General features: G+C 38.5%; 2 protein-coding genes across 3 annotated transcripts; both read right to left on the bottom strand.

The window, feature by feature from the left end:
* Positions 1–40: 40 nt before the first annotated feature.
* Positions 41–6,524, bottom strand: hirip3 (HIRA interacting protein 3). 2 transcript variants are annotated; one of them, XM_034089664.2, is made up of 8 exons: positions 6,411–6,524; positions 5,277–5,397; positions 5,038–5,188; positions 3,026–3,400; positions 2,439–2,599; positions 1,014–1,161; positions 528–626; positions 41–365 (listed from the first exon to the last, which is right to left on the bottom strand). In XM_034089664.2, exons 1-8 carry the CDS (start codon positions 6,485–6,487, stop codon positions 184–186), a joined length of 1,314 nt encoding a protein of 437 aa, XP_033945555.1. In that variant the 5' UTR covers positions 6,488–6,524; the 3' UTR covers positions 41–183. The 2 variants fall into 2 exon arrangements, with proteins under 2 accessions (XP_033945555.1, XP_033945554.1); XM_034089663.2 differs by having other exon boundaries at positions 45–365; positions 3,011–3,400.
* A 1,439-nt stretch (positions 6,525–7,963) lies between these two features.
* Positions 7,964–13,440, bottom strand: kctd13 (potassium channel tetramerization domain containing 13). The gene is made up of 7 exons (XM_034089541.1): positions 13,038–13,440; positions 11,601–11,861; positions 10,780–10,949; positions 10,518–10,607; positions 10,328–10,380; positions 9,956–10,151; positions 7,964–9,686 (listed from the first exon to the last, which is right to left on the bottom strand). The coding sequence occupies exons 2-7, from the start codon at positions 11,836–11,838 to the stop codon at positions 9,453–9,455; spliced, it is 981 nt and encodes a 326-aa protein (XP_033945432.1). The 5' UTR covers positions 11,839–11,861; positions 13,038–13,440; the 3' UTR covers positions 7,964–9,452.
* Between the last annotated feature and the right edge of the window lie 817 nt (positions 13,441–14,257).

Raw genomic sequence — 14,257 nt, 5'->3', positions numbered from 1 at the left:
ACAATTACATTTAACATAGTATAACAAGACATGTAACGTCATGTGTTGATTTGAACAATCTATCTTTTTGCTAAAAGTTTCAGAAATACATTTGTAATAGTATCAAAAACATACGTAAAGCCAACTTTTACAAAAAACATAACGAAAGATAAATATCCATATCTAAGAACACTAGTGTTCCAGTCAGTTGCTGTCTGCATCGTCACTGATGATCCCCTGCAGGTTGGCCCAGAGTCTCTTTCGCCCTCTGTTTGGTTTGTTTTCTTCATCACTATCAGAGCCGGAGTTCACAGTGCGCAGATATGTGGAGGATGGAGAGTCCTGCCGTTCCTTCCATGCAGAGGTTCCTCTGCGCTTAGGTCGACCTGATAAGTATCCACATTAGAATAATTATATTTTGCAATAAGTGCAATAACATGATGAGCAAACACGATAGATCATTCTTATACATGCACTGTGCAATTGTTGATCCAACCAGGTCAAAGGTCACATCTAGTAATGGGTGTCAGAACTAATAAAAAAGTTACCTTCTGTGGCAATGATGTTGCTGACATCGAGATCAGCTAGTTCCTGAGTTTCCTCTCTTTTCATTTTGATTTTTCTGCATTTCTTAATAGATGGCTGACCTGTTCGAAAAAAAAGCGAAGAAGCAAGTTATCACTTAAATCCCTGTTGCCCTAAGTTAATCAAATTGTGTCCTTTACAAAGAAAGTGAAAGCGTGTTAGCCTATCACATACAATGTGTTGTGCGCGTTAGTCAATATGAGCGCGAGTATTACATGGTGATTTCATAATGTTATGGAAGGTGTGTTGGACAGAAAACTCCCTCTGGAGGGATTCAAGCCTTTGCAGACCATTTACATGCACACCAACCTATATACAAACACACTTCAGGAGAGGGCAAACCCCAAAAGGGCCTAAAAAGAGCTTTTAATGCTCGGATAAACAAGATCGCAAGATGCCTGATAACGGGCAAATGTGAAAAACAAATGAGTGAATATCCTCTCACTGACCAGCAACACCAAGATCTTCCAGCTGCTTCTTCAGGACAGCCACCTGCGAGCGGACCGAGTGACAGTTCTGGAGCACCTTCTTGTAATTCAGCCTCACGCCACAGAGAGTAATGTAGCGCTTGAGCCTCACAACGGATGTATCGTCCCCCTGAATGATAAATCAGAGGACACACAGGTTGGGAGTCGAAGATACAACATCGCAATAACCTCACAATTATCAAACATACACCTGTGATCCATTTTCAAAATACCATCGTTTTTTTGATCAAAGGAGGGATTACATTACATTACATTTAGCTGACGCTTTTATCCAAAGCGACTTACAATAAGTACATTCGACCAGGAAGACACAACCTTGAGGAAAACAGAATCATATAAGAACATCAGGTTTCAAAGAGCCAATCGTTTCAAGTGCTGCTCAACTGGCTAAGCCAGTCCTTTATTAGTATATAAGTGCTCTGTTAGCAGTTCTTTGTTAGTCATTCTATCGCTCGAAGTGGAGTCGAAAGAGATGAGTTTTCAGTCTGCGCCGGAAGGTGTGTAAGCTTTCTGCGGTCCTGATTTCAATGGGGAGCTCATTCCACCATTTTGGAGCCAGGATAGCAAACCCACGTGTTTTTGCTGATGGGAACTTGGGTCCCCCTCGCAGCGAGGGTGCAGCGAGTCGTTTGGTTGATGCAGAGCGTAGTGCACGTGCTGGGGTGTACAGTTTAACCATGTCCTGGATGTAGGAAGGGCCAGATCCATTCGCAGCATGGTACGCAAGTACCAGTGTCTTGAAGTGGATTCTAGCAGTTACCGGAAGCCAGTGGAGGGAGCGGAGGAGCGGCGTGGTGTGGGAAAATTTTGGAAGGTTGAAGACCAGACGAGCCGCTGCATTCTGGATGAGCTGCAGAGGTCGGATGGCACATGCAGGTAGACCAGCCAGGAGGGAGTTGCAGTAGTCTAGGCGTGAGGTACACGAGAGCCTGGACCAGAACCTGCGTCGATTTCTGGGTCAGCTGTGGGCGTATCTTCCTGATGTTGAAAAGCGTGTATCTGCAGCAGCGGGTTGTAGCAGCGATGTTTGCAGTAAACGACAGGTTGTTATCTAGGATAACACCCAGATTCCTTGCAGTCTGAGTCGGGGAAACAACAGAGGGGCCGATGTTGATAGTTAGGTCAAGAGAGGGACAATCTTTTCCCGGAAGGAAAAGCACTTCAGTTTTGTCAAGATGCCCCAATACAGTTAACAAGCTGTTACTGACCCCCAATGTATCCTTTGTATTTTGACTAACTTCCATGTGAAAATACGATGTACATTATACATTGGATTTGACCAATTGAATGTTGCTGCATTAAAAACGTATGCTGCCTGACAGAGAGACTTAATTAACTCTATAAAGATTGATTCTTCCGATTGATTGATTTCTCTCATGGGCTTACCTTTGGACCGCTGGCGCTCTTCTCTTTTTTCTCCACCTTTTTCGTGGCTTTCTTCTTTTTATCAGCTGCTGTATTTTCTTTTCCATTATTCTGTTCCTCGTCCAATGAGGTGAGTGACGAGTCAGAGTCGTTGTTTTTCTTTTCCACCAAGACTTTTTCTTCTGCATAACCCAACAAAAGGTTATATTGTCAGTCAGAAATAAAAATGTGTGTATAGGACATGAAAGTAGGGCTGCTCAATTAGTCGTATTTTAATCGTAATTACGATTTTGGCTTGCAACGATTATGAAAACAATACGAAATAAAACGATTTTTTAAAATGTATTTAAAAACATTTTTTTCTTCAGTTGAATTATACTTAAAGTTCAGGGTATTAACTGTTAAAAACATAATGTTCACATTTTTATTTTCAATAAATGGATGTTTTCAAAGTAAATGGATAATCGTTTTTAATAATAGTTTTTAATCGTTTTAATAATCGTGATATCAATACCAATTACCAAATTATCGAGATTATGATTTTTGCCATAATCGAGCAGCCCTACATGAAAGTATACATTTTGCATAGTCACCTTTTTCACTGTCACCTGAGGGGTCTTTGTCTTTCATTCGTTCACTTTCTTCTGACTCGCTCTCTTCGTCAGGTTTATCCTCCTCATCACTCTGAGGTGTTTTCTTTCCTTTGCTTGCATCGCTGCTTCCCGACTCTCCATTCTTTGTCGCATCCGTTTTCTTTATCGCCTTTTCTTTTGGACTGTCCTCACAGCTACTCTCTTTGCCTTTATTTTCTGACTCATTCATTTCTTCATCAGATGGTTCCTCACTGCTTATCTGCGGTTTACTCTTCCCGTTTGTGGTGCGCTGGGATTTCTTTACCTCTTTCTTTTCATCCTCAGATTTCACTTTCTCTTCCTCCTCACTGTCATCACTTTCTGTTTTGCAGTCCTTTTTGACCTCTGATTCTGTCAATAACAAGACAAAAAGACAACAAGACTCATTTTGGATACATACAAGATTAAAGGTCACCTATCATGCTATTTTTAGGCAATAGCATAGGTCTCAGATATATACAAATATATAAAAAACATGTCTATGAAGTGTTTTGCTCAAAATACCAAACAGATGACCCATTCTAGCCATGCCTCATATCCCTCTTTTTCACTTCCTGTTTCAAAAGTGCTGATTTGGGGATAAAGCTTTAAAAAAAAAAAAGAATTAAAAAAAAAAAAAAGAGGAGGGGTCTGAGCTCATGCGGGACCCGGCAGCTACTGTCTAAACCAGGGGTCTCAAACTCAAGGCCCGGGGGCCAAATCTGGCCCGCGACTTCATTTGATGTGGCCCCGCAAGAGCTAGCAAAGAATATAATACGTTTATTAAACGGTTACATGCCACTTTACAGAAGCACGTTGCCCATAAACTACATGTCCCACAATGCATCTCGTTTTGTGACATGGCACTGAAGAGACTTGCAATTATTTGCCCTGGACTTCTGCTTTCAGACGGAGTTAATTACTAAGTTATTATCCTATCCGATAATAATCCAATTCAGAGGCAATAATGTAATATAATACATTATTTTATATACATATATTATATATTTATATAGTTACAACCGGCCCTTTGAGTGCAACCTTTATGCGAATGTGGCCCGCGATGAAATTGAGTTTGACACCCCTGGTCTAAACTAAATGCTGCCGTGATGAAAAGCCATATCATGGATTATCAAGGATTATCTCTGAAACAGTATGGAGCTCAAAGGCTTTCTCTCTTGCCGGTTATACCACAAGGTGAGTTCCTTTTTATTTCCTGCTTCTTCACACACATGCTGTCCAGTACAGGTTAGCTCTGAGTGTTAGCGATGCTAATGTAAACACCGACCATATCACGTCCAAAACAGTGGGGCATTGTTTCTGACAGCAACGTTTCTGATAGGGCCGTGGGTGTAAATCCAGCCTACCTTTCCGATATTACGTCATATCGGACGCAAATCTGGATCAGCTCCGTTATAGCCCCGTTTTTAGAGATTTGGGTACGGAGGAAAAGAGAGAGGGTTTTATTTTCTGACGCTGCGTGAGTTCCCCGACGCACCGGGGACACATATGTATGTATAAAAGACATCAAAAAGTGCATCTTGCATGATAGGTCCCCTTTAAGTTGACATAGGTGCAGAGTGAGTGAGATGATCAGATTGACTTTGTTGATAAGGCTAACAAACGAAAATGTGGTTTTAAGACAGTTTTTTATTCTTTTTAAGAGTCGCAAGTTATCGATGTTTGACATTTTCTAAACTCAAATGTCAAACATTATTGTTTCCAACTTTTGGAATATTAGGAGATTCTGCATTTCTTTCTTTTACTTCATCCTGTATATCTATGGATTTTTACAAGGACAAAAGAAGACCGCTGATTACATCACCACAGACAACAAACCTTCTCATACCAAATCATTTATGAAATTAATGATTATTTGACGCCCGAGTCCAGCTGTTAAATTTGGTACAGGGCATTTTCCGTTGAGTAATTAAAAGAAGAACATGCTATAATTAATAAATACTTGAAGAATCTAAACACGTCAAACAAAGAAAGCATTTATAACCTACCCGAGGATGGGCTCGACCGACGACGGGGCTTTTTTGCTGTGGATACATCTTCGTCTTCCCCCCCACTCAACACCTCATTATTTTCATCTTCTCTCTTCCTTTTCTTTTGGGACTTCTTGGTTTCCAGCTCACTATCATTTTCATCATTTTCCTAGCAGTTAATATGAAACTGGGCTGATGAATATAAAAGTTACAGTTCACTGAAAATGTAAGCTTTTGCTAAAGAGTAATTCATATACCTGCATTTTTATCAGTGCCTCTTCAACCACTCGCTTTATGAAATGTTTGACCTCTGGACTTAATGAGTCACATTGCGCACGTTCCAGGTATCGTTTTTTCAATATTCTTAAGGTTAGTGTGCTGGAAAAATAAAACAATAAAAAAAATATTACTTCATGATGTGTAAGGGGGGAGGTCATTTATAGAAAGAAACATAATTAACATGAGCTTATGTTTTTGAACACAGCTTAGGAAATATACCTGAAGACAATAAACAAACCCACATTACACTAAATTACATCTTAAACAGATAAAGACTTAAAATACCTAAGAGTCACTTTAATGCAAAACCTAAAAGGTGACACAGAGGCGTTGGAAATAAGGGAATTCTATTAGGATAGTATGGGATATGCAATTTCAGCTCATAGATTATACACAAAATACCGTAGTTTACCTTCATTTACCAAATTAGATGGACAACTTCATTCAGTGCTAGAAACTGGGAGTATGTCATTTTGTTGGCACTACTTTTAATAGTATTCCTACAGTGGATTAATACTAGTTTTTCATGTAGATTGTTTTAAGTACATTTCAAAATGTTAGACGATAACATGTGGTATATGCTGTATTTATTAACACAATATTAAAAAGGATCAATCAATTATGAGGTGCTGTATGTAAGAGTATTTTGGATAAATGGACATACTGTTTTCCAAAAAATGGCATTCCTCGTTTCACTAAAAGTTACCACTTTCAACCAGACATCCAAGCTTTCAACCAAAAGGTGTGCAACTGATAACGTATACATAAACGCCAAAGTAGGCTGATTCCCGCGTTGTGTTTGGGTGAAAACCATAACATCATGCGTCATGTCTGTATTAACGTATCTTAATGGTAAGTTAATTGGCGCATAAAGGTTACAGCATTCGTAATTTTTGTCTTGAATTCACAACATTAAGCTCGTTTGACTTGTTTAATGAACATTTATAAAAAACATTTTTAAACAAGTGTTTGCCTGTGTGTATTCTTGTTGACTGCATGTGGACCAAAGTTAGCAACACACACAAACAGTCAAAGCACAAATGCCAGTATACTCCTTGTCAGTAAAAAGTAACAGCACTACATTAAAACGTTTTTGAACTGTTTAACTGTACCTGAGGTCTGGCTCATCACGCAGTTGATCACACACAAACCTGCGGATACCTGTTTTCTCTTTCTCTGACATATCCATGTCTGACTATGTTCGGTCCTTTTTGGCGGCTGCGGGCCGTAGGATTTGACAGGAAGTGACGTTGGACCAGCGCGTTTTCAAAATACAACATATTGTTTTTTCTTTCTAGAAATTAATTTGAAGCACTTATTTATCTACTTAGAAAGCCATAACAGCTGTGAAATTTTCTTAGGTTGTATATTCTAAAAACATTAACTTTGGATCTTTCTGCTCATTTTCAGACTGTTGGCTGTCAGAGAAAGGTTAGCTCACGTCTTGCTTACTCAGGTTTTGAAATTGATACTGGTTGAACGACACAAAACCAACACCAATGTTATTTTAACTGCTTTTTTATGTGCTAAACAATAATAAAGCTGATTCATTTTCATTAAAATATGCATAAAGAATAGAAAAAGCACTTAAACCCTATAGGCCTAAGTGTCTTATGTTTATTGTGTTGACAAGTTTTTCCTTGTACGATGTGAGGGTCTAAGGACAGAGGGTGTCGTATTGTCATACTGATATTCTGTACAAACTGTGAAGTCCACTGAGACAAATGAAGCTTAGCGCAAGTTCAATAAGGAAGACCTAACACGAGTCACTTACACGTCACTCGATGGTTCCCTTCCCCCCTCATTAAATATGAGGGAGTCACCCCTCAGCAGCCAATAGCGGCACATGCTAAATTCCTTAAATGCCTGCTCTTCCTCCCTGTCAGTTGTCATTTGCAGATGACCGCAACCCGCCTCCAACCCTCTCGCCTCCAGGACAAAGCTAAACCTTCCTTCTTCAGACCGGTCCCATCTACTCAGCACCACCACCAGTGTCTAGACCCCGGGGATTTCATCGGAGCGGTGCTTTCCCTCCTGAATGATTATCCTGCAAACCGGGGCCTAATCGCCAAACACCATTACATTCTCCTGTTGTATTATCATGGCAATCATTTCATTCATATGACGTGTAAACAATAAATATGTAATTCTTACATCACGTCTCTCCGGTTTGAAATGTAACATTTGTGATATTGGGCTATATAAATAAACATTGATTGATTGTTGATTTGATATAATTATGTCACATATTTCTAGGAGCTATATTTTCACAAAATGAAAAGGCACTACAATTCAATAAAACAGATCCATCCTACGTGTTTGTTTGGAGTAATAAGGTCACATGATAAGGTGGCTAAAGATTTGTTTTCTAAAACAAATGTATATAGTAAATAAATGATATGGAAGCTAGTGACAAGTAATTAGATTATTCAATAAAGACACACTGAAAATTACATTGGTTTTGTCATTCGAGCGGTAATTTATTAAGGCTCCCGAAGTGTGGTTGAATCACAAAAAACAATATAACAATTGCAATTGTCTAGGTCCCAAAATATAACATGGCAAAATAAAACCAAACACACTTTTTACTTTCTGTAAGTGTTTGAGTCCTTTTCTTTTGTATACACTTCAGGAAATAGAGAACAATAAGACCAAGAAGCTGAAGTTGGATTTCACAAATAATTTATTCAGAACATTCTCATGACCACTATAGGACGGAAGTCATATTAGTGCATATTTTAGGGTATTCTTAGGGGACTTTATTAAGAGATATATATTGCTCTCATTCAATGTTTTGTTTTCAGGGTGATTAGGTGTGCACAAGATACTGGTGGATATCAGAAATTAAATATGTATCATCTCCATGAAGGTTCAATTCAACCCAGTAATTGCATTTATCATCACTCTATGGCCAATTATTGTGAGCAAATTTCAGTGGTTTGGTATAAGACATAAAGTGAAAGGTCATGGCTCAAAACAAAATGAGTTCTCAAGGAAATGGTCTCGGTTCTTCTTGAAACATTAGTCATTTACAGGTGTCAATTCAAAATCTGGTGTGTGCCATCGAGTGCATTGTATCATTTCAAAAATTAAACTCACTTGAGCACTAGTTAACACAAAGATTGCATACAATACAAAAAGTTAAATACCAAACAATAAATTAGGTTCATAAATTAATAAAACATCTTGAAGCAACAGCAGTAATAATTTAAATAAAGAAAATGGAGCTGCTCAACAATCTCATTTATAGACAACCTCCCTAACAATGGCTACTCAGTTTTATTCCAGTGTTAGAATATCATCGCTGTCAGGCTGCATATCAGTCCAACGAATGAGAGATGTTTCACAACCTGAATAAACTGACTTACAGTATTTCCTATAAGCCAAACACAAAGGAGGGTGCCAGTGCACATTATTAACACCCACATTAACAGGTGAGGTGAGAGTTGGGTTTTTAGGCCCATTCAGTTAGGTTCCTTAAGAAAGGTATACTATGCAGGATTTCCATAACAACAATGTATAGACTCATACCCAAAGAATCTCTCTATCATCATTTATGTTCCACTTTAGGTGGTGTCTGGAACTATTTTCTTATTAGATTTTCCTTTAGGAAGAAGTGGCCAGCCCCCAACCAAAAACAGTGCACAGGACTTAAAAAGAAATAAGGTAGAGGCTAGATTTCCTGTCTCTCTCCACTGTGGTTGGTCTGTGTCGTCGATAAAGCGTTGCAGGTCTGCTCGACTCGTCACTCTTTAACTCACTCGACCACCGTTCCACTATTTTTTTTATTTTTTTTAGCTTTTTTAACTTTTATGCTGTGTGTTTACAAATAGCCGACAAATCCTGCATAGTATGCCCTTTAACATTTGCCAAGAAATATTTATGCCAGTTTCACATCCCAGGTACATTTACACATTTCCTATTTAAATTATGTACATTTTGTTTTCTTGTAAACAGAAGCAAAACGTCTCTTCTGTTACACATCAGTCTTCGACTCCTACATGTCTGTGCAGTGACGTCTCAAGACATTTAAGGAAATATCTACCTACTGAGCTATTGCTATTATCAAGGACGTCTCTTTCATTCTAGCATTCGAGAAGAAACAAAATGAACACACATGAAGTCGCTCTTCCGTGCAGTATGCTTTCACATTATTAGTCCTTATACACAGTTTGTTGACCGGGCCCTCTTTCGTCATGCATTATATGCCTCCTTACGTGGATCCGTCTAACTCGCCTTTCGCCTCCGGTAGCACCCTCTTCGTCCAGTGAGGCCCCCGAGCCTCTGGCGTCTAAAAGGTGCAACCCCCCCGGTCCAGACCCTCTGCCATTCTCATAGATGAGGATATTGAGGGTTTCTTCAAAGATTCGGGCCTCAGGAAACTCAACCTAGAAAGAATCAATTCAGTTTCAGACCCGGCGTTTGAATTAATAAAATACTAATAAGAGGTTTAAGACATAGCTCAACATGTTGGAAAATACGCTTATTCGCTTTCTTCCTGTTAAAATATAGAGCTACAGAAAGTTAGGTTAGCTTAAAGACTGGAAAAAGGGGGGAACGGCTAGTCTTGCTCTTGTGTTTCAATAATTTATTAATACTTAGAAGGGTGTCAGCCTACTGCTTTAATGACATGTTGTGCAAAGTAGACATTACTTACTTTGGTCTGCTTCTTCTCTGTGGCATAGACGATGGACGTGCAGCACACTTCAGCGATCTTGCGGCCTTCTCCGTAGAAAGACCAGCAGCAGATCTCATCCCCAAGCACATCTTTGACGAACAGGACGCGGCCATTAAACCGGAGCACCAGTTTGTCAAAGAGTTCAATATTCTTCAGCAGGTTATCATCAGAGTTGCTGGACAAAGGGGAGAGAGAAACAGCACGTTAGTTTAAACTGAAAAGATGAATTCATTATTATTATAATTAAAGTGAATGTCAAGTGAACTCGGATTAAGCTTGGAAGAAAATGTGGCTTATGTAATTGTTTTTATACTCTCTAATTAAACATGCACGGTCAGCTTTAAAGTTTACCTGGTGTAAGAGTATTTGTTGTTCCCTCTGTTGTTCTGCAATTTGACTACCGGCTGTAGAGAAAAGAAACAGGTATAAATACTCATAAAGCAGTAGTATACAGTGGAACATGGTTTTTGAAAACTGTGTATACACTCCAAACATAATAAATCACACCTTTGTCATTTAGTTGAGACAACAAGTTATTTACCTTTTTACACGAAGCCATTATTTTCTGTTCTTCTTTGGCTGAGGTGATCATGGGGATGCGACACACTGTTTCAAAAACATCCTTTTGTTTCTGAAGGTGAAGAAAGAAAGTAGATTTAAAAACACATCTAACTAACACACTTGGTAAAGTTAATATTAAAGTCAATTGAACATCAGAAATAACGAGAAACCCCACATTTGAAATACCCCCTGCAAATATGGAAGTATTAGTGTGTTGTTTATTCTCAAAAGTAGCTGCTTACCTGCATGGCACTGATGCAGAGCTGCGCGAGTCCCTGGACCCGATAGTACTGCGCCTCCTTCAGAACCTCATCCAGCTCTTTGTGATCCTCTGGAAGTGGGACTGAGCCGTCCCGCAGGAAGTTCAAAACCAGTCCAAAATGTCGGCCACACCTATCCAAAATGACCCAACCTGGGAGAGCAGGAAAATGGTTTTGAGTCATTTGCATTTTTCAGTCAACTTTGGTTCTTTAAAAAAAAAAGGGAAACAGCCAACAAAGACACACCTTTCTGACACTACTGATGGTGTCGGTTACACCATGACCACACCAGATAGTGTTGGTAGTAAAAGTCAGCGTGTGAGAGTCAAACTCCTTGTCTAAAAATCTCAGTACAGTATTTTTGATGGTTGATGTTGTGTGTGTGGCTGTGACGTTACTCTCTGTGCACGACTTAAACTGACGACGGAAATACGCAAAAAGAAAAGAAAACAAACAGATATATGAGACTGAGCTGGTTGACCCCCGCCCCTTACGACTCTCTACCTGCAGCAGTTTGAGAATCGCTGCTGAAGATCACGAGTTGTATAATTGCCCTCCACTGCAGAATATTTGATTTTATATGTCAATGTATACTAAAACTGTAAGGTTCTACTCATGTTAGAATTAAGTTCGTACTTGTATGTATATAAATTAAAAACAGAGCATCTGAAACAACTATTATATTAAGTCAAAATAGATCCATACTAAAAATGCTGACATCAGTGGCACATGCTTCAAGACATTACAGCATAACAAATGGATCCAGTCGAAGCGTTTAGTGTCTACCAGACACAACCACTTACCTTCTGAGTCTATGGAAACTTCTGTTCCCCCATTGCATATGCTCCGCAGCAGACTGTCTTCCTTGCTTAACGTCTGGACAGTTGTATAATGCAGGGAGCCACCCACATTTAATTTGACATACTTGCTCCCGAGCAGACCTCGATTTCTGAGCTCATCCGAGTTGTGGAAGGCAGGCTGGGAATTAGCAGACTGGGCCGAATCAGCAGCATGACTGCCTACTGAAGCCTCAGCAGACATGGGGCCGAAGAGTCACTTCCTGACTGCAACACAGAAGGATATAATGGCTTGTTGGAGAACATTTGGACGAGAAGAAGTGACAAATGTTTAATTATTAACATTAGAGTGCATAGATTCTATTTCAGTTGTATCCTAGTTGAGAGCTGTGTTTGTAAACCATGAATATAATGACTGAATCTGAAGCACTCGATTGTTGTTAACTGGACGATGACATGATCCTTTTTCTTGTATCACAAAAGCAGGATATACAGCATTCAGCATGAAGTATTTAAATTGCTTAATGAAATTGAAGCAAACAATTGGTAAAAAGGCCCACTGTAAAATAAGGCAATTGAACGCTGAAAAAAAGTCCTAGAAAGAAAATTGAAGCAAGAAATTAAGCGGTCACAATAATTGTTTTGCTAATGTGAAATTCAAAAAGGACAATAAACCTAATAATAACCAATGTTCATTAAAACCACACCCATTGCGTGTTTTGTACAATTAATAATGTCGTTTTTTTACTTATCGAACACATTACAATGTTGCAAAAAATACCGTAAATGGGTATTAAATGCAGAAAATTTAGTTTTAAACAAGCTTATCACCAACTCCTTATGTGCAAAGTGATATTCTCAGTGTGATATAGGAAGTGCTGTTTCAAAACACTTGTTATTATTCATTATAATAATGTGTCCCACATACATGCATGCATCTTGACTGTCCACAGACGTCCACTGTTACAGCTGACCATAGTTAACACTAAAGTGAGGTGTTTAATAATATAATATTAGATGGAAAGACACTTTATTCATCACAAATTGGGACATCATTTTGTCACAGCAGTAGAGTTGTCCAGCATTACACACGAGTTTAAAAATATTTTAACGGTAGAATACGATACACATATAACACTAATTCACAGTTGAACAGACTTATATCACAATAGTATCTAAATAATACACAATGTAAAAAAAAGAGTGAATACACGTGAATTCTATCCAATAGACAAGCTCACTAGGCAACATAAATATATGGAAATATACTAGAGAAAGATATTGACATTTTATTACACAATCACAATTGTGTAAAGCAACAACTAAGCTACAACCACAAGTAGCAATAGGTAAAAAGGGATTGATATGTAGTTAGTTGTGGAAATGATTTATGCTTACCAATCAATGTAGTAAAAGTATTATCTTATAATAAATTGTACTTACCACAGTGAACATCCAAGGGAGCTGCAGGAGTGAACCTAGCTTAACGAAGATAGCCAAGCGTTGATCAGCCAGCAATCGATAACCAGCTAGCCAGCTAACCCTAACCACACACAGTGAATTTACAACACAGCTATCGTTTGACAACACATTTTAATCGCAATATCTAAATAAAATAGGCTAACAACGGCTATCCCCTTTAGCCAAGCTTCAAGATAGAAATCCTCCTATGTTTTGTTTCGCTTCTTGTCTGATCAATCAGAGACTGGGTATCAAACAAAGCTAGCTGCTAGATTAAGAACGGACAATCCCATTGTTAGACATAAAGAATAATAACTGATGCTAATAGCAGAAGCTAACTAGGTCACTCGGAAACGAAACTCGCACATCTTCTTGTTCCGCTGTTTTCTTCTTCTACTGCACTTTTGTGTGAGGTAAACAACGTGTCACGTGATTTAGCGCCACCACTTGGAAATGGTGATAAACTGGGAAGGTTCAAAGGTTCAAAGGTTAAAATGTCCTAATACACAGCTACAGTGTAGTTGTGCAATGAACAACTTGGGTCATAGGTTCCTCAACGTATGCAATCTAAATATATACCAGATATAAAACAACAACATGTATCATTCGCTCGTTATTAGTGACTGTTCCATGAAGAGTGGAGTGTATTTATAATCACTAGTCGATACTGCCCTCCCGTGGTCACAGGGCGGAACTACAGCTATGGCCAACGCAGACTAATAACTAATATCCCTATAATCCTTTTTTCTAAATAATAAAAAACAAATGTTATACTGTTATCATTGCAAATAACAACAATTAACATTTTCAATTATTTTCTAATGTGGTGATTAGTCTATTCTTACCTTGAAGATTTAGTATCAAGCGGAATGACAGTTGTTTGAAATAGTCATCCGTGTTTACCGCCCTCTAGTGGTCATAATGGAATAATACATTTATAAAGTTAGCGTCAATGCAGACATGAGAACATTCTACAACTTCCGGTAAAGACTTTCAAAACAATATAGTCTAACTGAACCAAAAGAAAACTATGACCTTAGTTTTTCCCTCTATGGTTTTTTCACAACCTGATTATGTTACTCCACTACATTTTAGAGTTACACATTTGTATTTGTTTTACCCAACTATAATTCATTTATTTGATCATTCTTTAGTATTTTTATTTAAAGTAAAAAACAACAACCAAAAAATGTAATTATAAC

This window comes from Pseudochaenichthys georgianus, chromosome 8, assembly GCF_902827115.2.
Source record: "Pseudochaenichthys georgianus chromosome 8, fPseGeo1.2, whole genome shotgun sequence".
Lineage (NCBI taxonomy): Eukaryota > Metazoa > Chordata > Actinopteri > Perciformes > Channichthyidae > Pseudochaenichthys > Pseudochaenichthys georgianus.
This window is presented reverse-complemented; position numbering and strand designations above follow the sequence as displayed.

What these genes read in the sequence shown, in the direction of transcription:
- hirip3 (XM_034089663.2), bottom strand. Translation starts at nt 6,487, where the DNA reads ATGGATATGTCAGAGAAAGAGAAAACAGGTATCCGCAGGTTTGTGTGT. An exon ending in CTCAGGTGACAGTGAAAAAG is followed by an intron (nt 2,600 to 3,010) that starts GTGACTATGCAA and finishes TGGGTTATGCAG; the next exon opens with AAGAAAAAGTCTTGGTGGAA. An exon ending in CAACATCATTGCCACAGAAG is followed by an intron (nt 366 to 527) that starts GTAACTTTTTTA and finishes GATACTTATCAG; the next exon opens with GTCGACCTAAGCGCAGAGGA.
- kctd13 (XM_034089541.1), bottom strand. Translation starts at nt 11,838, where the DNA reads ATGTCTGCTGAGGCTTCAGTAGGCAGTCATGCTGCTGATTCGGCCCAG. An exon ending in TCTGCATCAGTGCCATGCAG is followed by an intron (nt 10,608 to 10,779) that starts GTAAGCAGCTAC and finishes CTTCACCTTCAG; the next exon opens with AAACAAAAGGATGTTTTTGA. An exon ending in CAGAGAAGAAGCAGACCAAA is followed by an intron (nt 9,687 to 9,955) that starts GTAAGTAATGTC and finishes GATTCTTTCTAG; the next exon opens with GTTGAGTTTCCTGAGGCCCG.